Source organism: Hemiscyllium ocellatum, chromosome 18 (genome assembly GCF_020745735.1).
Source record: "Hemiscyllium ocellatum isolate sHemOce1 chromosome 18, sHemOce1.pat.X.cur, whole genome shotgun sequence".
NCBI lineage: Eukaryota > Metazoa > Chordata > Chondrichthyes > Orectolobiformes > Hemiscylliidae > Hemiscyllium > Hemiscyllium ocellatum.
Window position 1 is genome coordinate 25,455,282 of NC_083418.1, and position 22,534 is coordinate 25,477,815.

The 22,534-nt window shown below is 41.9% G+C and overlaps 1 protein-coding gene across 4 annotated transcripts in view; it reads left to right on the forward strand.

Annotated features, from left to right (window-relative positions):
• The window catches only part of syt12 (synaptotagmin XII), a 212,943-nt gene that overhangs the window by 171,255 nt on the left and 19,154 nt on the right, over positions 1-22,534 (forward strand). For all 4 annotated transcript variants that reach the window (XM_060838427.1, XM_060838428.1, XM_060838426.1 and 1 more), the window contains exons 3-5: positions 1,250-1,309; positions 7,779-7,972; positions 17,800-18,192. In XM_060838427.1, coding sequence (XP_060694410.1) covers positions 1,276-1,309; positions 7,779-7,972; positions 17,800-18,192 — 621 coding nt within the window. In that variant the 5' untranslated portion in view covers positions 1,250-1,275. The remainder of the gene's footprint in view (positions 1-1,249; positions 1,310-7,778; positions 7,973-17,799; positions 18,193-22,534) is intronic.

The following is a 22,534-nucleotide window of genomic DNA, read 5'->3' on the forward strand; positions in this document are numbered from 1 at the left end:
CCATGACTCCCTGGACTGGTTGCCCTGGACCTGCAGCACTGACCATGGCCCACACGCCAGACTGTAGCAATGTGGACCACCTAGACCTGACTGTCCTAAATGGCTGACTGACTGTGCCCATCCCCTTGACTTGCTGTGTCTGAAACCTCTTACTGAATTCTGCTTCTCTTGTCTTGACTCAAGACTTGACTTGACTCCTTCGCAACTTTGAGACAGGGCCATTGGTGGATGCACATTGAAGGTTTTGGCTGTTGTCCAGATGTGAGATTGGCATAGCATGTTGCTGTACAGTAACATGTTCACCACCCTGACTGATCACTGCTGACAAAGCCTGGCTTTGTGTCTGCATGAAAATGAGACTCAAAACAGAAGTACTGGGAGCCTTTAAACTCAGTAAGAGGGCAAAGCACACAAAGGCCTGGCACGGCAAGGCAAAGATGGCACAAGCATCAAACTCAACATAAAGCAAGTGACCACTAAGACTGCCATGAGGTGCACCCTGGTCGAATCTATGAGATGGGTGCCTTTCCCTGAATTCAAAGTGTCCCCTCAGCAGTATTGCAATGAAAGTTGCTGGTGCACTCCAATATTGTAAATGGTTTGGAGAGTGATGAGCTTGCAGAGAGACTAATATGTGTGCAATACCGTTGTTCATGTACAGAGGGTATGGGTGGCCACTGCTTGGGGAGCATGTCCTGAGATGTTGGCGTCTGGTATCTAAGATAGATGACTGGAGGAGCACTCAATGAACCAGAAACCTTCACATGCGGTATTATTGTTGAATACAACACCACCACCTGTCCAGCAGTTGGGAAAATGGGAATCATCATATAAATGAGGTGCAATCAGGTATTACTGATGCACTGATATATACAAATGGATGCCAATAAGTCTTTCTCTACTCACTAGCAAAATTCTCATCTCACCATTCACACTTGGTTGTGGAATGGGACATCCTTGTGACATCCAGAATCTCATTCTTGCTATTTCCCCCAACGTTTTTCCTCACTTTCTAACTTTCGATGTCAATCAGGGCCTGTTTTTCTCTATCTGCACAGATGCTGTTTCTCCAGCACTTTCTGATATTATTCCAGGTCTTCGGCTTCTGCAATGCATTATTTTTATATTGCTTTACTGAACACCATCACAAAATTCACAAAAATATTAAGATTTGATTGCTTCAGGGTTTTTATCGCTTAATCTGTCAGATTGCTGTGGATGATATAATTGCTCTGTTTCTCGTTTGCAGGCAAATTCAAAAGCCACACATCCATCATGGACGAAAACCCAACAGAACATCCCATAAGTGGTGAGTAATGCAGGAAACCTTTAACACCAGCCAGCATTGCAGCTTTTATAGTAAATGGTTGATGTGGCACATAACCCTCAAAATTATCTGTTTGGTTGTTGGGAAATGTGGGTGTAAAACTGTTAAAGACACAAAAATGAGTGAGAAGGGAAATTAATAAAAGAGACGATAAATATAAGTTAGTAATGCACAGAGCTCCGGGCTACTTTTGCCTAGGAGTGTAAAACCATGACGGTAAACCAGCAGCCCATTTCCTATTTCCAAGGGATTTTAATGGAGATAACATTCTAAGGAGATGTAAAACAGCCCCTCCACCTGTTCACATTATTGCATGGAACCAAGAATGACTCTGCACGATGGGAAAAAAGTGCAATCCAGCAGAATTAGCAGAAAAGGCATTGCAGGAATTTCATAGGAATAATAAATAAAGAAGGACAGGAAATTTGCGATCCTTACCAGTCTGGCCTACATGTGACTCCAGACCCACAGCAATGTGGTTCACTCTCAACTGCCCTGTCAAATGGCCTAGCATGTTAGTTGTATCAATCGTTACAGTTTCAAGAAAGGAATGAAAACAAACAGACCACCCACCATCAAATTAGGTACCAGAAAAGGCAATGACAGAAACAGTCCTGTTAACCCTGCCAAGTTCTCCTTACTAACAGCTGGGGGCTAGTGTCAAAATTAGGAGAACTATCTCACAGACTAGTAAAGCAACAGCCTGATATGGTCATACTCACAGCAACATACCTTACAGACAATGTCCCAGACACCACCGTCACCATCTCTGGATATGTCCTGTCCGACCATCAGGACAGACCCAGTAGAGGTGGTGACACAGTGGTATACAGTCAGGAGGGAGTTGCCCTGGGAGTCCTCAATATTGACTCCAGACCCTAAGAAGTCTCCATAGCTTCAGGTTAAACATGGGCAAGGAAACCTTCTGCTGATTACCATGTACCATCCTTCCTCAGCTGATGAATCAGTACTCCTCCATGTTGAACAACACTTGAAGGAAGCACTGAGGATGGAAAGGGCACAAAATGTACTCTGGATGGGGGATTTCAATGTTCACCATTAAGTGATTCGGCAGCAGCCCTACTGATTGAGCGGGTCAAGTCCTAAAGGACATAACTGCTCGACAGGGCCTGTCGCAGGTGGTGAGAGCAACAGGAGGGAAGCACATACTTGACTTTATCCGGACCAATCTGCCAGTATCGGTAAGGGTCATTGTGGAGACAAAGTCCCACCTTCACACTGAGAATAACCTTCATTATATTATATGGCACTATCACCATGTTAAATGGGATAGACTTCAAATAGATCCATGAGATTCTGTGGGTTGTCAATGGCAGCAGAATTGTCCTCCAGCACAATCTGCAACCTCAGGGCCAGGCGTATCCCCCACTCAATTGTTATCATCAAACCAGGGCATCAACCCTGGTTAATGGAAAGTGCATGAGGGCATGCCAGCAACAGCACCAGGTTTATTTGAAGATGCGGGGTTAACCTGGTGAAGCTACCAAACAGATCTGCCTGCGTGGCAAATGACATAATCAGCAAATGATTGAACTAAATGATCCCACAGCCAGGAGTTCCTCAGGCTAGTGTCCTTGGCCTGACCATCACAAGCATCCATTCCCTCCACCACCAACGCTCACTTACAGCAGCATATACTATCTCTAAGATGCACTGCAGACATATTCCAACGATTCTTAAACAGCACCTTCCAAACCCAGCAACACTCCCATCTAGAAGGGCAAGGACAGCAAATCAATTGAATTGAATTGAATTTAATTTAATTTAATTTATTGTCACGTGTACCGAGGCACAGTGAAAAGCTTTGTCTTGCGAGCAAAACAGGCAGATCACAGAGTTAAGTAGCATAGATAAGTAAATAATAAATAAAGACCAGCAAAAACAAAAACATAGGTGCAGACGAATGTTAAGAGTTTGTGAGTCCATTCAGTGTACTAACAACAGTAGGGTAGCAACTGTTACGAAACCAGCTGGTGCATATGTTGAGGCTTCTGTCCCTTCTCCCTGATGGTAGAGGTTGTAGAAAAGCATTGCTAGGATGGGATGGATCTTCGAGAATGTTGGCGGCCTTTCCTTGACAGTGGGCCTGGTAGATGAATTCTATAGATGGGAGGTTGGCCTTTGTGATTGTCCAGGCCAAGTTCACCACTCTCTATAACCGTCTCCAATCTTGAATGGTACAGTTGCCATACCAGGTAGTGATACATCCATTCAGAATGCTCTCAATGGCACACCTATAAAAGTTGGTAAAAACAATGACTGCAGATGCTGGAAACCAGATTCTGGTCAGTGGTGCTGGAAGAGCACAGCAGTTCAGGCAGCATTCAAAGTGCAGCAAAATCGACGTTTCGGGCAAAGATGACGGGCTTTTGCCCAAAGCATCGATTTCGCTGCTCGTTGGATGCTGCCTGAACTGCTGTGCTCTTCCAGCACCACTGATCCAACACCTATAAAAGTTGGCAAGGGTATTTGCTGTCATGCCAAATTTCCTCAGCTGCCTGAGGAAGAAGAGACATTGTTAGGCCTTTGTAACCAGTGCATCCACATAAGAGTCCAAGAAAGCTTGTTGTGGATGACCACTCCCAGGTGCTTGACACTCTCCACTCGTTCCACCTCTGCGCTGTTAATGTGTAAGGGGATATGAGAAACATCCCACTGAAAGCCAATAATGAGTTCCTTGGTTTTGCCGGCATTGAGAGCTAGGTTGTGCTCAGTGCACCATTTTTCCAGGTCTTCCACCTCCTGTCTGTAGTCTGTTTCAATGCCCTCTGATATTCAACTAGCTATGGTGGTGTCATCAGCAAACTTGTAAATGGCATTAGTCTGGTATTTGGCAACGCAGCCATGGGTATACAGTGAGTACAGTCGGGGGCTGAGTACGCACTCCTGGGGGGCTCAATGTTGAGTCCTTGGATTCACATAAAGGAAAACTGATCTGACCTCTGATGCAGTGACTGCTGGGATAGGTTCATTAGGACTTGTCTGAATAGGTGTTACTTCTCCACCAAAAATCTGCTCAAAGCGAGCATAGGAGGCTTTGAGATGATCTTGGAGGGATATATCATCGTCTGCCATCTTGTACTGTCTCTTTGTCGAACCTGTGATGTCCTTCAGTCCTTGCCATTTTCGCCAGGTGTCTGTCTGGGTTTCTAGTTTGGATCGGAATTGGCCCTTGGTTGTCTTAATGGCTCTGTGAAGGTCATACTTGGATTCCTTATATTTGAATGCTTCTGCTGATCTGAAGGCTTCACGCCTGATTTTTAGCAGGTTCTGTATGTCCTAGCTCATCCAGGGTTTCCTGTTGGGGAAGACCTGGATTAACATCCTTGGTATACAGTCCTCTACACACTTGCTGATAAAGGCAGTGACAGTTACATGGGAACACTATCACCTGAGAGTTGCCCTCCAAGCCATTCACTATCTTGCCTTGGAAATATATTGCTGTCCCTATTGCTGGGTCAAAATCCTGGAATTTCCTCCCTTACAGCATTGTGGGTGTACCTACAGCACATGGACGGCAGTGGTTCAAGAAGGCAGCTCACCACCACCTTCTCAAAGGCAACCAGAAACACTCGCTAGACAGCACTGCCCATGTCCCATGAGTGAATAATGCAAAAATACTGTTTAAAGAAGATTTCAATGGTTCAGCTGTAAACCAGTTTCCAGTAGGGATCGTTTGTAATGAGGATTACTGACAGAAACAGCACATTCTGACTGAGTCTGACAGGAACTCCAGAATGTATTCAAATTCAGCTTTAGAGCAGAGGTGAAATTTCTACATCTGCAAGCTACACTCAAACTCTTAGGTTTTCACCTTAGATTTACAAATAAGAGTCAGGCTCTTTTGCAACTTTCAAAAGGTGAAGCCTGCCTCAGAGACCTATTGCTGCCATTTTGGTTTTATCTCTGGAATCTGTGGATTTGGGTTCTGTGAGTCACGATGCTGTGCAGGAGGGGTGTGGGTTGGTTATAAGGCTGAAATGGTTCTTAAGAACAATAGCCCAACTCTCAACATCAGTCTGATGCCCCTTTAGCATCACTCCTCATTCCCAACCACCCACAATGCTCCCTTGTTTTCCCATACTCCCCTTCTTGCCCAAAGGCTTTTGTTCTTTGTTCATGGGATATTAGTGTCACTTGTTGAGACAGCATTTGTTGTCCATTCCTAATACCCCTGAGCTGATTGGTTCTCTACGCTATTGCAGGGGCAGTTAAAAGCCAACCACATTGTTGCTGTGTTTCTGTGGTAACATGTTGGCCAATCCAGATAAGATTGATAGATTTCCCTTCCTAAGTGATAGGCATTCAGGTTGCATTAACACAGAAACTTCAGGATTGCTTCAGTCTGCCGGTGTGGGTGTTGCAAATGCATTAGTACATGCCAGTAGGTTCTTGTGAGCTCTTCAGTCGTAAAATTCTGATTAAGGCAAAAACCACTTTCAATTTAAATGTTCTTAAGTTGATTCCAAGTCTGCTGCTGGCAAGTTGTTTTATAATACCTTTTTCATTTTGCAATAAAAGTAATATTTCTAGGAATAGATGTTCTGTGCTGTTATAAACTACTAATAAAGTTGATGCTTCGCTGCTGGATCCTAGCTTCTCATTTGTCACCTTTGCTGGGCCTCAAAAGTAGCCCAAGTGAACAATGTAATCAACAAGACTGTGAGCAGTAGGAAATTCATTACAGCAGTTTGAACACTAAATGGCGTGTTTTCATGCAGACATTGTAAAACATGTTACCGATTTAAAATGCACCAAATATCTATTCCTAGAGTCATTGTTCTTCTTCACAGTGGAGCGAAAATACACTTTGGAAGGTCTAATGCAAGAGAAAAGTATACAGTAAATGGCAGAACCTTTAGAAGCATCAACATACAGAGGGATCTGAGCATACAGTCCACAGTTCCCTGAAAACGCCACCACAAATGAATAAGGTGATCAAGAAGGCATATGGCATACTTGCCTTCATCAGTCAGGGCATAGAGTTGGCAAGTCATGTTGCAGCTGTATAGAACTTTAGTTCAATCACTTTTGGAATATTGAGCACAGTTCTGGTCACCACCCAACCAGAAGGATGTGGAGGCTTTGGAGAAAACATAGAAATGGTTTACCAGGAGGTTGCCTGGTTTGGAGGGTATTAGCCGTTGGAGAGACTTAATTTGTTTTTATTTGAACATCAGAGACTGAGGAGTGACCAGATAGAGATTTACAAAATTATGAGGCGTAGATAGAATGGAGAGTAGCAGACTTTCCCCAGAATGGAAATGTCATTTACTAGGGGAAAAGGGTGCAAAAAGATTTACAAGGACATTACCTAGACTGGAGTTATAAGGAGAGGTTGGACAGACTAGGATTTATTTCCCTGGAGCGTAGGAGGCTGAGGGGTGACTTTACGGAGGTTAATCAAATCATGAGGAGCTTCAATAAAGTCTGTTCTCCAGAATAGGGGAGTCCAAAAATAGACAGAATAGGTTTAAGATGAGAAAGAAAAGCTTTAAAAGGGACCCGTGGGATAACATTTTCATACAGAGTGTGGTGCATATATGGAACAAGCTGCTGGAGAAAGTGGGACAATAACAATGTTTAGATGCAATCTTGACAGATATATGAATAGACAGGGAGTAGAGAGATATAACCACTAGTCTTCTTTCTATAATGGGAGATCAGCCCTATGACCCAGTAGCACTATGGTGACTTTACCTTTACATTTGCATGACAGTGTGAAGTAAATTATACTGATTTAGAATCCTAACGTACATCTCCAGAATTTTATTTCCATTAAAATCCATTAGTGATAGAAGGCAAGTTGCTTCTAGGAGTTATCTCCCACTTTGCATGACCCACATAGCCTGATGGACTGAAATGTGTCCAATTTCCATCACAGAAACTCAAGAGAAACACTCGATCCCTGATGGGACAGCAGAAATGAATTACACGTAGCCATGGCCTATTTCCTAAGTTAAGATGAGACTGAACTGCTACAGCAATTGTAAACCTTTATGTCGTGTTTCTGAGAAATCAGCCCATCCCCTTATTGGTCTTCCTTCATCTTTTGAACCTTGCTGTTCTGATACCTTTGATCCCATGTAACTGGAAATGCAATCCTGTAAGCAGCTTCTTCCACATTGGCAGCTGTGTACATCATCCATCCATGTAAATACAGTGCTGCAATTTGCACATTCAGCTATGCCAGCACAGTGCTGTGGTATGCACTGCCAGCACCTAACTTGATGTAGAATCTAGAGTGTGGTGCTGGAAAAGCACAGCAAGTCAGTCAGCATCTGAGGACCAAGAGATTCTGATGTAGATTCTGATGAGTGTCTGTTTGCAACTCTCTTGTAAATGTTCAGGTACAGCTGAGTGAATGGAAGATTTTCTTTGAATGTCTGTATTATTAACCATAGTAATGCTTTATCACTGATTCCAATAGTGATCAAAAATCCACCGGCCTGGGAAATGGGAATATATGGATCAGGAGTCCTGCTTATCCTGATGGTCATTGGAGTGAACCTCTGGAAACTGTGGAAATCTGGAAATTATCCTGCTCCCTCTCCTTTCCCAAATTACGATTATAGATACTTGGAGCAGAAGTATGGAACATCATATTCAGAGGTTCGACAAAAGGTAAGCCTATCGATGCTCCCTAATAGTAAACCCGAGCTGGGTTAACCTGTAGTGATCTATGGGAGTGAATTGGACCATCTTTAGGCAACCCGCTGAATTCTGTTCATTTTTCGAAAGTGAGTTGGATATAGAAAAGAAAAACAGAAGCTTGAGTGACAAAGGAATGGCAGAAGATACTGCAACTATGGGAATTGCTGTTTCAAAGAGCCAGAATATGGACTGTGGGCCGAATGGCTGTCTACTATATTGTACAATTTTCAAGAACCTTTTTGAGAATCAGGGACTACCATTCAGTAGATATTTTGGAGAAGCTGGGGCTATAATCTTCAAAGAAGGAGATATTTGAATGAAATTTGATGGAGGTAGGAGACAGTGGTAGTAGATGATTGCTCTTCAGACAGGAGGTTTGTGACCAGCAGTCTGCTGGGTCTACTGTTGTTCATCATTTATATAAAACATTTGTATAAGAATTTAGTAAGCATGGTTCATAAGTTTGCAGATGACACCGAAATTGGTGGTATAATGGACAGTGAAGAGGGTTATCTAAGAGTGCAATGGGATATTGATCAACTGGGCCAGTGGGCTGAGGAACGGGAGATAGAATTAAATTTAGATAAAGTGAGGTGTTGTATTTTGCTACGACAAACATTTACACCGTCGATAGTCGGGCCCTGGGGAATGCTGTCAAACAGAGAGACCTAGGGATGCAAGTACATAGTTCCTTGAAAGTGGCAGCACGTGTAGACAGGGTGGTGAAGAAGGCATTTGGCATGCTTTCCTATATTGGTCAGAAGATTAAGCATAGGATTTGGGATGACATGTTAAGGCTGTACAAGACATTCGTAAGGCCACATTTGGAGTACTGTAAACAATTCTGATCCACCCTGACTGTATGAAGGATATTTTTAAACTGGAAAGGGTGCAAAAAGATTTACAAGGACATTACCTTGACTGGAGGGTTTGAGTTATAAGGAAAGGTTGGACAGACTAGGAGCTCCTCCTGGAGCGTAGGAGGCTGAGGGGTGACCTTACAGACATTAATAAAATCATGAGGAGCTTTGATAAGGTCTGATCACCGGAATAGGGGAGTCCAAAAATAGACAGTATAGGTTTAAGATGAGAGGGAAAAGCTTTAAAAGGGACCTCTGGGATAACATTTTCATACAGAGTGTGGTGTATATATGGAACGAGCAGCCAGAGAAAGTGGTAGAGGTGGATACAATTACAACATTTAAAATACATTTAGGCAGGGACTATGGATAGAATAGGTTTAGAGTGATATGGATCAAATGCAGGCCAGTGGGACTAGTTCAGTTAGGAAACCTAGTCAACATGAACAAGTTGGGCTGAAGTGTCTGTTTCTGTATGATATGACTCTACGTTCAAAATTATAAGAGATCTGGAATGAGTCAACAGGAGGAACTATTGATGGAATGGTTGAGGACATTGATTTAAGATAACTGGTAAAAGCAGTGAGGGGACTTTTTTTTACATGATTTTTCTTTTGAATCTGGAATGCATTATCTGTGAGGGAACGTTTTTTTACATGGTGTTTCTTTTGGATCTGGAATGCCTTATCTGTGGTGGAGACGGATTCCATTGAACCTTCAGAAGAGAATTGAACAATTATCTGAGTAGAAAAAAGTTGCAGGGCTGTAGAGAAAGGTGGGTAAGTGAGAATAGTCAATTTGTTCTTACAGATAGCCATCTTCTATTCTGTTCATTTCTTGTAACATTCTATGACCGATATAATGAGTGGCCAATGCAATCCTGGGGCTGTGGCACCAACCTTAATTGAGCACATGTACCACCCCTGTCACACACTGTTCAGTAGCGACAATCTAGTTACTGCTTTCAGGGGCCTGAACTGCACCTTTTTGACCCAGTGGGTGGAATATTATCACTGACTAAAGGGAGCTTGCTCCAGCTAACTGGCATATGTTATCCAATTTTCAAAAATGGTGGAAATTAGGAAGTTTAGCACAGAGTTTCTAAGCAAATACCAACTCCAGTTTTGCATCTCATTTGCAATCATTGGATATTTTTGAAATGAAGAAAACTGCTTGGGTCAACTGCCAACAGAACACATAGGATGTGGGTGCACTTGATATTCGTACTCTTCAGAGACAGTCTTAATGTTTAAATCCAGTCTTTAACATGGTTACAATACTGAGGGAATTTCACAAGAAAACTATCAAACAGAATATGTCACCAAGACAATAAAGTGATGTTAGGTTCCCAAAAGCGGGGTCAAAGATGTAAGTTTTAAGAAGCATTGTAAAAGTAAGAGTTCAAGAGATTAATAGAAGGAGGCACTAAGGCTAGAATTTAAGGCTACAGAGATCTCAGAGGCATGTAGTGTCGTTGAAGGTTTCCATGATAAGGAGAGATCAATACCACAACATGATTAGGGCTCAAGGATGTCCTTGCAACATGAATTATGAGCAGCTCAGCGCATTTCTTTTTCCTGATGTTTTATCCTTTTCCTCTGTGTTTCCTGGGGCCCCGAGTCGGGGAATGGGAGTAATGGGATTTTTACTGAGGTGACCCCGCAGTTGGCTTGAAAATATCAGTTCAGGGCGAGCTTTGTAGTGGCAAGAGGAGCATTGCTGCACTCTCAACTCAATCTAATTGAGAGTGAGACAGGTTCCTGAAGCTGGAGGGCTTCTCAAATTAAGACGAGCAGCGCACTCCACTGAACAGTGGGCGGCATGGTGGCTCAGTGGTTACCACTGCTGCCTCACAGTGCCAGGGACCTGGGTTCAATTCCCACCTTGGGCAACTGTCTGTGTGGAGTTTGTACATTGTCCCTGTGTCTGCGTGAGTTTCCCCTGGGTGCTCCGGTTTCCACCCACTGTCACGAAAATGTGCAGGTAAGATGAATTGGCCATGCTAAATTGACAGTAGTGTTAGGTGGATTAGTCAGACATAAGTGTAGGGAAATGGGTCTGGGTGGGTTGCTCTTTGGAGGGTCGGTGTGGACTTATTGGGCTGAAGGGCCTGTTTCCACACTGTAGGTAATCTAATCTAAAACTGAGCAGGTGCTTCAACAAAGACCTCTCGCCAAACTTTTTTCAAAGTCTAAATTTTAAAAATCACAAGCGGGCCACAACAATTGGTATTGGAGGTGTTCCTGTACAGGGTGGTCTTCGGCTTTATCTACACCAAAACATGCTAGCTATGTACCCCTCTCCAAGCAATTGAAACCACCAACTGTCAGTTCAGGAGACAATAGAAGATCCCAGGCAACCTTACTTCACAGCATTTAAAAGCCTATTAATGAACCAATTGGCTGCCTGGCTCAACAATGCAAGTTGCCCACACTTGCTGCTATGTAGAATATGGTTGGGGATCTAGCAAGCCACTGGAATTGGTACTGCGAGCTTTATCCATATCAGTTCCCAGCATTGGCCAAGAATTCTGCACTTCAAATCCTGGCTCACGTGAGCCAAAACAATACAGTAAAAATGCATTCTGTTGCTGGATAGACAGATCCATTATTTAAGTGGCCACAGCATATCCCTGTGTTGAGCAAGGCCTCCTTTTCACTCTGAGGGTTATTAAATTTAGTTTGATGTACAATGCAAAAGTACACACTGGCATTTCCAGGTCATGAACTGTCATACATCACAGGACTTAAACTGCTGAATGCCACTGAAGAATGTTGCTCCAAAAAAGTCAAAAGAAAAGTTAGGATCTGTAGAGTTGAGAGAGCAGCACTGGTCCTCTTGCCTCTACAAAACTCACCATGAACTGGACTCACCTCTACCACGTTCACACTCCTGTTGCCCTTATATGCCCTCCCTCATGCATTGACTACCTCTCCTCCAACCTCCACTGGAGATTCTGCAGAACTTGGAGCCAGTTGACATTGGTTAGAGTGGACCAGCAACTTGCTTGTGTTATTATGATGAGCCCAGAGAATGAACATAAGACTGTACCAAGTTCGCACTTGGGGATGTGGGGTGTAAATGTATCTGCACCCCAGTGAGTTGACCACCACAAAGGAATGTCTGCCTGACCTCTCTCATTCCACGAACTGACCTGTACTGCTCAACTCTGCACTGCAGACTACATATTTTCATAGGGAAGCAAGGACATTAGCTGCAATTTTTAAAAAAAAAGCTTAACAAAAGAGAAAATTGCACAGTTATTCCATGCTAAGAATCAAACCATTAAAAGTAGTTGTTTAACACAATTGTCTGATGATTTTTGTAACTTTATCATCTTTCCAAGATGGTACTTAGAACTATAATTACTCAGTGCAGACAAGAGCCAAATGCAGCCTCATTTCAATGAGCCAGAAAAGCGAGTCAGTATCCCTATGAAATATTCATGAATTGTCTATAAGTATTCAGGGACAATGCCAACGGAATGGGGCACATACTGTTTAAAAAGTAAGTGTTCCTTGCCTTAGTATTCATTGGAGTGTCAGCAATGCAGCTGGCAGATTGTGAATGCTGACATAATTTATTTGGACAGAGATATTAACAGAGGCAAACCGACTGAAAATAATAATTGAACCTGATCATGACTGATCTGAATTTTAAAAAAAGCCTCCAGCTCACTGACAATGAAGTACCTACTCCTGTTACTTATGCAACAACATTGGCAGCACAATATAGGTAGATAGATTTAATTAACCAGAAGGCAGTGATGCAGTGAGCTAGTTCGCACATTGTTCTTCCACCTCTGAGTCATAAATTTGAGCTCAGTCCACGTTGATGGGATGAAGACCATCTCACTTTGCTGACTGCATGTATCCTATTGAATAGCAGTTCTAATATTATTTCCATTGGGATACCTGAGGCCCTACAGCCCAAAAGGCCTAAAATTCAGTAGGAGGGGGAAATTTACATCTCATTCAAGGCCTTGCATTGCTGATTTTAGCATCCCCCATCTGGGGGAAGCTAGGCAGGGAAGTGGTTAAATCATTGGAGGAGACTTTTCCACAATTTCTAAACAAGATAAGCCCAACTGTAATTTTACCTTACCAGTGGAGTCCACAGATCAGGCCGTGATGATTTAATCTGGGGCCCAATCTGTTACTTTGACTTGACTTTGGGGAGTGGAGAGGAGGACAGGGAATGCAATACTCATGTCTTCCTGGAAAGCTGAAAGAACCAGGGGCAAATCAAAAGGGGCTCAGCAAAATAGGCTAGGACGAGGCTGCACCAGGGAGCCTTCTCCCTCCATTGCCTGGGATTCTCCTCAGCCCTCAACCTTGTCCTAGCTTCCCAACTGGGAATCACTCCTTGGAACCCTTATCTTGTGCTGGAGCTTCTCGCTCTGATCTCTTTGTAGTGATCTCCTTTCAATTGATGTTAACACTCACTTACTGAATATTTTTGCAGCCATTTTGGTTGAATTATCAGCCGGAGACATCTTAATGAGGCCTGAATGCTATTGTGCTGCATCCTGAGCACTTTGTTTAAGCATAAATATCTTTCAGTATATCAAATAAGGAAATAATGATAAAAGTTAGAAAGCGAACATTGAATAATACATTTATTGTGTTTTTAGATTTGCATAATTTATTCAACTCTTTTGCCATCAATACAAGATTTAATCATAAAATGAGATGATTTTATAATTCATCTTGCACCAGGTTTAAAGTCCTAACTACATACTTCACTGCCATTGTGAATATTATCCCAGCGTCAGGCCATTTTAACATTGTAGCCTTAACTGTGTTGCAATGGTAGCAGTGATGAATTTGCCAGTGTAGGTCTCCATTTAATAGACCAGTGAAGGAACTAAAGCAGTTGATCCATCATGTCTTATTGATAATGTCATGTACCAGCATCATTAACATTTATTTATAGATCTTTAGACTGCCAGTCAATCACAGATCTAGATGTTTGGCAACTTTGTAACAAACAATTAATAACACGTAGTAACCGAGGTTGTTCCTATCACTGCATTTAATATGAGTCACACATTACTGATGAAATATGAAACAAAGTCCTGCAGAGAGAAGGAGAAAGGTCATCTCACACAATCATAAGAACGTCATCACAACACAGATAAATAAAGGAGATTTCACTTTATCTTGAAGGCAGTGAGAGAAAAGCTTGTAATGTATAGCACTTTTCATGATCTCAAAATGTACCAAAGCACATCACAAGTTGTAGTCACTGATGTGGTGTAGGCCCAAGGCCAATTTTCACACAAGACACCACAACAACTTTGGGATAAATGATTAAAACATTTAGCTTACATGATGTTGGCCAAGTTATAAATATTGAGCAGGGAAAACTCTTGTTTCCTTTTTCACAGTAATGCAAGGAAACTTGTGATTTAGGTGTGGCACAGTGGCTCAGTGGTTAACACTGTTGCCTCATAGCTCCAGGGACCAGGGTTCAGCTCCACCTTTGGGTGAGTACCTGAGTGGAGTTTGCATGTTCTTCCCATGTCTGCCTGGGTTTCCTCTGGATGCTCCAGTTTCTCCCCACAGTACAAAAGATGTGCGGGTTGCTCTTCAGAGGTTCGGTATGGTTTCAATGGGCCAAATGACCTGCTACCACACTGTAGGGATCCTATGCTTCTAATCTAACTGTTTTTTTAATTCACTCATGGGCACCGGTGGTTGGCAGCATTTATTGCCTGTACCTAGTTGCCCTTGAGAAGGAGGTGGTGAGCTGCCTTCTAGAACCACTGCAGTCCACATGTTGTAGGTAGGTATCAGTGCTTCCCCAAATTGGCATAACATTAATTTAATGCTCCACATCTAAGAAAGTCTAGTTTCAGTGTTACAACATCAAAGTCTTGATTAGGATTGACTTAATAATGGAGCAATAACCTTCAAGGTGTGTGCTGGATAGGTGTACTTTGTGGTTATTGTACATTTCTTACACTTTAAAAACTTTAATGGTATTGGAATGAAGACACATGACTTGTTTATAAGGTGAGGTAGGCAGGTATTTTAGGGTGTGATTGCTGGGAATGGGGAGAGGAGTAAGCTTGGTTGCAGTGTTCAGTTGAGTTCAATGTTGTACCTACTGAGATATGCCAGATATTAAGCTGCATAATACTTTCTGGGTAAGTATGCAGTTCAGTTCCACTTACATGGTCCAAGTCTTTGCTCTGAGCTAAGCTTTGGAGACAGTCACAGTAAATCAGCCCATCAAAAGTGAAAACTTCCTGAGGAATTTTCGCATATGCCTGTGTGCCAAGACCTCCAGAGGATTCTCACACTTATCTCCCAATTAATGTTTCATCGCCTTCAATCCAGACATCAGAAGACTTATGCCATTATCCAAATTTCTTTCTGATTCTTTTGACAATAACCTTAAATGCATGTCCTTTAGTTTCTGGCCCTTTTTCCAGTGAAAACAATTGCTCCTTATTTATTCCAACAAATTTATTAACATGTCTACTAGCTCTCAAGTTCACTTTCTATACCCTAAGAATAATCCCAGGTTCTCTCATCTTTGTACAATACTGAATTCCCTCCCCTTCTGGATTATGTCTGATAAATCTGATGTGTACCTTCTTCAAAGCTTTGAAATTCTTCCTAAAGTGCAGTAAACTAGTCACTTTCAAAGGGAATTGAAGATATACTTGAAAATGATACCTTGTATTCCCAAGAAAGAGCTGTGGAATCTTTCAAAGTACGCATTGTATTAGCATAACATGATTAAAGATTTATCTTAAGCAAATTGACTAATCAATCACCCTCAATCAAGGTTTGGATTTCACGTAAAGCTGCACAAAATCGTCAATAAACTTTAGTTATCATGTTAAATTGATCTCTGTGCACTCTCTGCATCAACATTTAATTAAAAGTTAACGAAGTACATGTTATTGTTAAAAGAGCTGTTCTAAGCCTTTGGTACTCACCTCATTAGTGAAGTGGCATTCATAAATGAGAAAAGTTTCTTTATCTGATGGAATCTTACATTTATCAGTGCTTCCCAGTGAGTCAATTTGAGTCAATTATTGTATATTGGGATCTTTTAAAGAGATTTCAACATTATATTGTTGAATTTGTTACAACTCTTTCTATAATATTGTTATCATTGTACAAAAATCTTACAGTGCTGAATGACAATGCAGTATCCAGTCTTCCCTAAGTAGGGTAAATTCTGTGTCTATTTAAAAAGGAAACCAATTGCACCCTGTTTACATGCTAATGCATTGCCATAAATTAATCATCTTGCTGAAAAATGTAAGTAAAAGTGAAGCTTAAAATGTCTAAAAGGATGATAAGGACTTTGATTTATTAATCTAATTTCCCAGAACCTATCATGAGTTTCACTATTCATTTTGGGGTCAGTAAATGGAGGAATCTAAAATTTCTCTTGGTCACATTTTGTGGAACCAACTGCAAATAGCTTATCAGCTTTCGTACTGATTATTAACGTTATGAAAAGAACTTGAAAACAAAATTAGCAAACTTCTGTTGGTGAATCATAGAAATGAAGAGTACAGTAAGCATTTTCACATGCATCTTCCACCGACCAGCTCATGTGCATTTCTAGGTGGTTTCTTTTCCCTGCCTTGAGAAATATTTACTCCACTTACTGTTGTTCTGCACGACTTGTTGTAGGCTCAGAATATCAAGAGACAGTCTGCTCCCAGGCCACTGTCAGGACCAAACTGCAGCCATACACTGTGAGTTGTGTATGAATTGTCGGCTTTCTCAAGGCGAAATTAGCTAAAGTCTATTGTCGATTGTGTAAGTAAGATGCATAAACTCAGGATGAAGGATGAGAGGAGTCTTTTGTTACATTTTGTTGCCTTTTGTTACATTTGGAGAGACAGTCTTAGATGGTATGAAACACAGATTTGGTGGAATAAAGCCTAAGCTAAGAAAGATACAGGATAAAGACAAGTTGCAGGGACTAGGCGTGGGTTCCCTTGAGATTAAAAGATTGAAGAGTGATCTCACAGATGTGTTGAAGATGATTAAAGCATTTTATGGGGTGGATAGAGACAAACGATTTCCAGAACAAGAGAGCATAACATTGTAATTACATCCAAGCTATTTAGCACTGATTTGAGAGAGCAGTTCTTCACTCAAAAAGTGGTGGAATTCTAGGGCTCTGTCCTTAAGAAGGTGGCTGAGGCTGGGTCAGTTCAAAATTTAAAACCAGAGATTGGTAGCTTTTGTTAGGTAAGTGCCTTAAGGGACATGAAACTAAGGCACAGAATTAAAAGGCAGTGTAGTCATGATCAAATAGAATGACATAATAGTCTGAAGAGGGTGAGTAGAGTGCTGGAACTTATTGCACGTTAATTCATTTGCTAACGGTGCAAATGATCTGAAGCTGAACCTATTTTAAGTGTGTCTGAATGGTCTATTACCAAACCACATACTTAACATAAAACATTTTGAGCTATCTACAAATTTTCTTCTATCACGTCAGGCCATTCAATCACCTGGTGATTACCAAAACAGTGTAAAGCTATTACTGCGTGAGTGTCACAATGGGTCAAACTTACAGATAAAGATTCCTTTCCTAAGTTAAAGACATTTCAGTCAGTATTTCTTTAAACCTATGTGTTGTTTTTATATGAGGACTATATGGATTGGTGTTTTACAAAATAGTCTAGGGTACAAAGATATAAGACAAACTATCAATAATATTTTTGATGCAGGTCCAGTAACTTCAGTGAACAATACTGCAAATCACTTCAATTAATTGCTCGTGTTTTTCACGATTATGGAAGTGTGAAAATTTGGATGCAGAAACCCAGTGTAGTTTCTCATTTAAATTAGTTCAAACAGTAGAGTCAAATGTTCAAAACAATTACCTAAATTGCAGACAGAAATATGCATCAGTGCTTGAATTGATGATTTTTCTTTCTCCTTCTCTCCTCAGAGAACAGTGGGTTCAAGTTATAAAAAGCCTACAGAGAAAAGTTTTCCCAGCCGTCAATCGAGCCTAAAGATAGATGAACCATATGAAACCATTAATGAGCTCGGAACGCTGGAACTGATGACTAAAGATTTGGAGTTGACGTCCTATGGACCCATGAAAAAATCTGTATCTACAGACTCATTGAATTCCATATCTTCTATTGGTAATAACTTTGGCCATGACTTCACTGTTGGACAAATTGAGATGTGCTTGGAGTACAACATGAACTCAAACACCTTGCATGTCACTCTGGTACAAGGGAAAGATTTGCTTGAGAAAGAGGATGTCAACTTTGAATCCTGTTTTGTGCGCATCAGCTTGCTGCCTGACGAGCAAATTGTTGGAATTTCACGGGTAAGCTGGATGAATTTTCACTTTCACACTTGGCTGCGCAGGGATGGAGGTTAAAAGGATGATGATTTGATCTTTCAATTCAGAGAGCACAGAGTATTACATTCAAGGACCAACTGGCAGATTTATCTCACAGGATTCCAATTGATGCTGAACACAATGGGTTGGGTTAATGATTGCTCCACAGCAGAAGTGGAATAAGGTATCCCAGGGAAAGTGCAGGAAAGGAACAGATTCAGCAATCAAATCCATCATTCACAGTAATGAGAATAGCTGGACGATATCTTGCTCATTGATTGACCATAATTTTTCTGTTCAATCTCGTCTTGGAGGTGACTGTTTTGTGCTGTTCTGTACCTGGAAGTCAGTTTGTTTTTATTTTACTTATTTTCAGGTGCAATAAAAGTTTTGTTTCATTTGAAGTAAATGCAAGCAGTACAATTGTTGGTGTAATTGTAATGTGCCATCCTGTTTTAGCAAAAGAAAATCAATTTCATGGAGAATGAAATACAAAGAATTAAGTTTGAACATTAAAGTATGACATCTTGTTTGCAAGGAAGCCAGCTTCTCAGGAAGGTCTTATGAGTCTGTAGGTTAAGTCCCAAGATCAGAGAGGTAGCGGAATTGGCACAGTTTACATAATTACCCAAAGTCAAGGTTAATATGTGCAAACAACTTCAGGATACGTCAAAAAGTGTGGCGCTGGAAAAAGACAGCAGGCCAGGCAGCATCCGAGGAGCAGGAGAGTCGACATTCCAGGCCTAATGCCTTCATCAGGAATGTGGGGGGAAAGGGGGCTGAGAGATAAATAGGAGGTTGGGGGTTGGTCGGGGGAAACTAACTGGGAAGGCGATAGGTAGATGCAGGTGGGAGGATGATAGTGATAGGTCGGAGTGGAGGGGTGGAACGTATAGGTGGGAAGGAAGATGGACAGGGAGGTTAGTTCAAGAGGTGCTGAGTTGGAGGGTTGGATCTGGGATGAGATGGGGGAGGGGAGATGAGGAAACTGGGGAAATCAACATAGATTCCATGCGGTTGGAGAGTCCCAAAGATTGATTGGTCAAAGTGATAATTCTGAGATTATTAAGAAAAGGTTAAATAACATAATGTGAAGGGGTAACCCTGGATGTATGAATTGAGACGGCCACTGGAATCTCTCATCCTGAGGAAGACGATATGGAAGGATAGAGGAAATATAAATAAAAGCAGAACCAAGAGAGCAGCAGCTTCAGGCTCAAGAACCAGGAGAGAAAGCAACACAAGAATCAACAGTTTTTTAAAAGATTATATTGGAATTCAGTACACGTACACATGGTGTCAATTTTGAAAGATGAATAGATATTAAATTGTCAGATTTATTTCAGATAAAACAAGCCAAGCACAATTAAGAATCTGGAATAACTGAAAGTTATTTCTTTGCTTGCATATCTTTGTGTTATTATTTTTTAAGTTCCATGTTCTAATAACTGCATTCCTTCTTCAAAACCAGGCAGGAAAGAAGACAGACTTTGCAGTTAGGTAGAGATTAGAGGGGTGCTGGAAAAGCACAGCAGGTCAGGCAGCATCTGAAGAGCATTCCTGATTCCTGAGGCCTCATCCTGATGAAGTGCTTTTGTCCGAAATGTCGATTTTCCACTCCTCAGATGCTGCAGGACCTGCTGTACTTTTCCAGCACCACACTAATCTTGACTCTGATCTCCAGCATCTGCAGTGCTCACTCATTTGGGCGGCACGGTGGCACAGTGGTTAGCACTGCTGCCTCACAGCGCCTGAGACCCGGGTTCAATTCCTGACTCAGGCGACTGACTGTGTGGAGTTTGCACGTTCTCCCAGTGTCTGCGTGAGTTTCCTCCGGGTTCCCCGGTTTCCTCCCACAGTCCAAAGATGTGCGGGTCAGGTGAATTGGCCATGCTAAATTGTCCATAGTGTTAGGTAAGGGGTAAATGTAGGGGTATGGGTGGGTTGCGCTTCGGCGGGTCGAGGTGGACTTGTTGGGCCGAAGGGCCTGTTTCCACACTGTAAGTAATCTAATCTAATCACTTTCACCTTGCATTTAAGTAGCATTTTCCAAGGTCATCAAAGGTCTCACAGCCAATTGTTGAAGTCGCTGTTGTAGTGTGGGAGTCAGTAACTGCAGCTTTTTCTTAGGGGAATTAATTCAAATAGTAATGTGTTTTGCATGTGAAAGGTAATGGGATGGAAACTCACCCTCTCCACTCTATTTTTGACTGGGGCCTGTGGCTCAATGGATATTAGAGCTGACTGTGAATCGGAAGCTTGTTCGTTCGACTCTTACCTGGCTTGAGTGCATTTTAAGTGGGCGGAGTGGTAGTGTTTTTACTTCTGAACCGGAAGTCCCTGGTTCAAGTCTCATCTGCTCCAGAGGTGTGTCATAACATTTCTAAGCAGGTTGATTTGAAAATTAGCAATGAGCTAATGACCCGATAATCTGTTTTTCTGATGTTAATTAATGGGCAAATGCAGGGCTGGACCAAAGGGCTAACTCCCCTGTCCACCTTCAAAATTGTGCCAGTGGAACCTTTATATGCAGTTGAAAGGGCCTCAGTTTAACACCTTCACCTAAATCTGGGATCCCTGATAGTTCTGCTTTTCTTCAGTAATATTTACTGGAGTATCTTGATTCTTGTCCTCAAATTCTAGAGTGAGGCTTGAACCTAAAAGCTACTCAAATGGATGTGAGAGTGCTCTACCAACTGAGCTACGGCTTTAGGAGATTGCAAAGATGCTGATTTAAATTTAGAGTCAATTCAAGTTCGTATCTTTATCATTTCAACCTGCAAAAAACAATTGGAAAAGATCATTGAGTTCTTCCTTCTATAAACTGCCATGTCCCCTTCAGCCTTCTAACCCCCCCTCAAACTAATCATGAAAACATAAGGTTTAGGCCAAGTGATGCCAGGGAAGTGTGAGGAAGAACCTTTCTTCAGGCAGAGAATGGCAATAACCTGGAGTTCGTTGCCAACTCAGGAGAGTGGATGCAGAAGAGCTGAATGATGAAACTGTATGAGCTAAATAAACTTACCAGACTATGGGGGTGTGAGATTGATGTGAATGCCCCGTGGAGAGCTGGCATGGATCTGATGGACTGAATGACCCTCCTCTGTGTTGCCGTGACTCTGTGGCCAGAATTTCTTTGCAGAGGCAGTAGTTTCTCCCTCAACGGAGAAAAAACAATTTAGGGGTGAATGCATCTCCACAGGGCATTTTATAGCTGGCAAGCTGTTAAATGGTTAAGATCTTGTCTTCTGTTCCCACTGGGATGATTGAGTTAGCTTTGTCTGGCTGACAGCTCTCTGGCCACTTGCCAGGTCTGGTAGGGGTGTTGCAGCAGTTATGGGTACCCACCTGTTGCTGGCTAGAATATCAGTGGTGGCACAGGTAGGTCCCTAAGTGGAGATTGGCCAAAGGACAAGATGGCTATGTGGCACCTATCCCACTGTTGTTAATATACCAACATAGACGGGTAAACAACAGGCACAGTATCCTTGCCATGGCACCTGTTGCTATGTCAACCCACTCTCCTCACATTATCCCACTTCAAGAGGAACATAAAATTCAGCTGCTTGACTTTATGACTCGCTCTCCTTGAGGACGCAATATTCAAAATAAAATCTTGAGATCAGTTTAGGATGACTGTATCCATACCATCAGATCCCAGGTTTTAATTTGATCTGAAGCTCTAGGTTAGTGGTATTCTAATCCTCTTATATATTTGAGTTTACAGACAGAATGAGTGAGTTTTGCATATTAAAACGCTGTCATTAGTAATAAGAACTAGGATAGGGAGACTCCAAAACTTTAGATTTTAACTAACCTCACCATTCAGCCTTCAAGTTGATTGCTGGACGTACTTAGAGAGAATTGTTTTTTAAACTAAAGTATGTTTTCCAACAGGGTTCATCTTTTGTAACCATCTCGTGAGCAACGTAAAATGCCTGATTCTTCACAACATAGGGGAGCGTAGGCATGAACATTACTAGTTACAGGTTATATGTCAGAACGATTTCCTCCTCAAGAGAGATGCTGTCTTCCTGTTTGCAATGAGGACCTTTCTTGCAGATGAAACTAACCTCCATTACGGGCTTCTTATAAATGTTGACCGGAGAATGAATTGAGTTCTCATTCAGTATTGATTCTGAGTGGCCAAAAGTCCACACAGCAGAATTACTGTGGTGGATCTTGGTCCCCATAGGCCTCTATGTTTCAGCAGCAAGGCCAATAGCCAGTGGTTTAATCAGTCATGTAGAAGAGGTAGCCTATATCAGTGGTGCTTGCTTACTTGGAGAGAACTGGTGGTAGACTGTGTGGAAATCCATTTAATAGC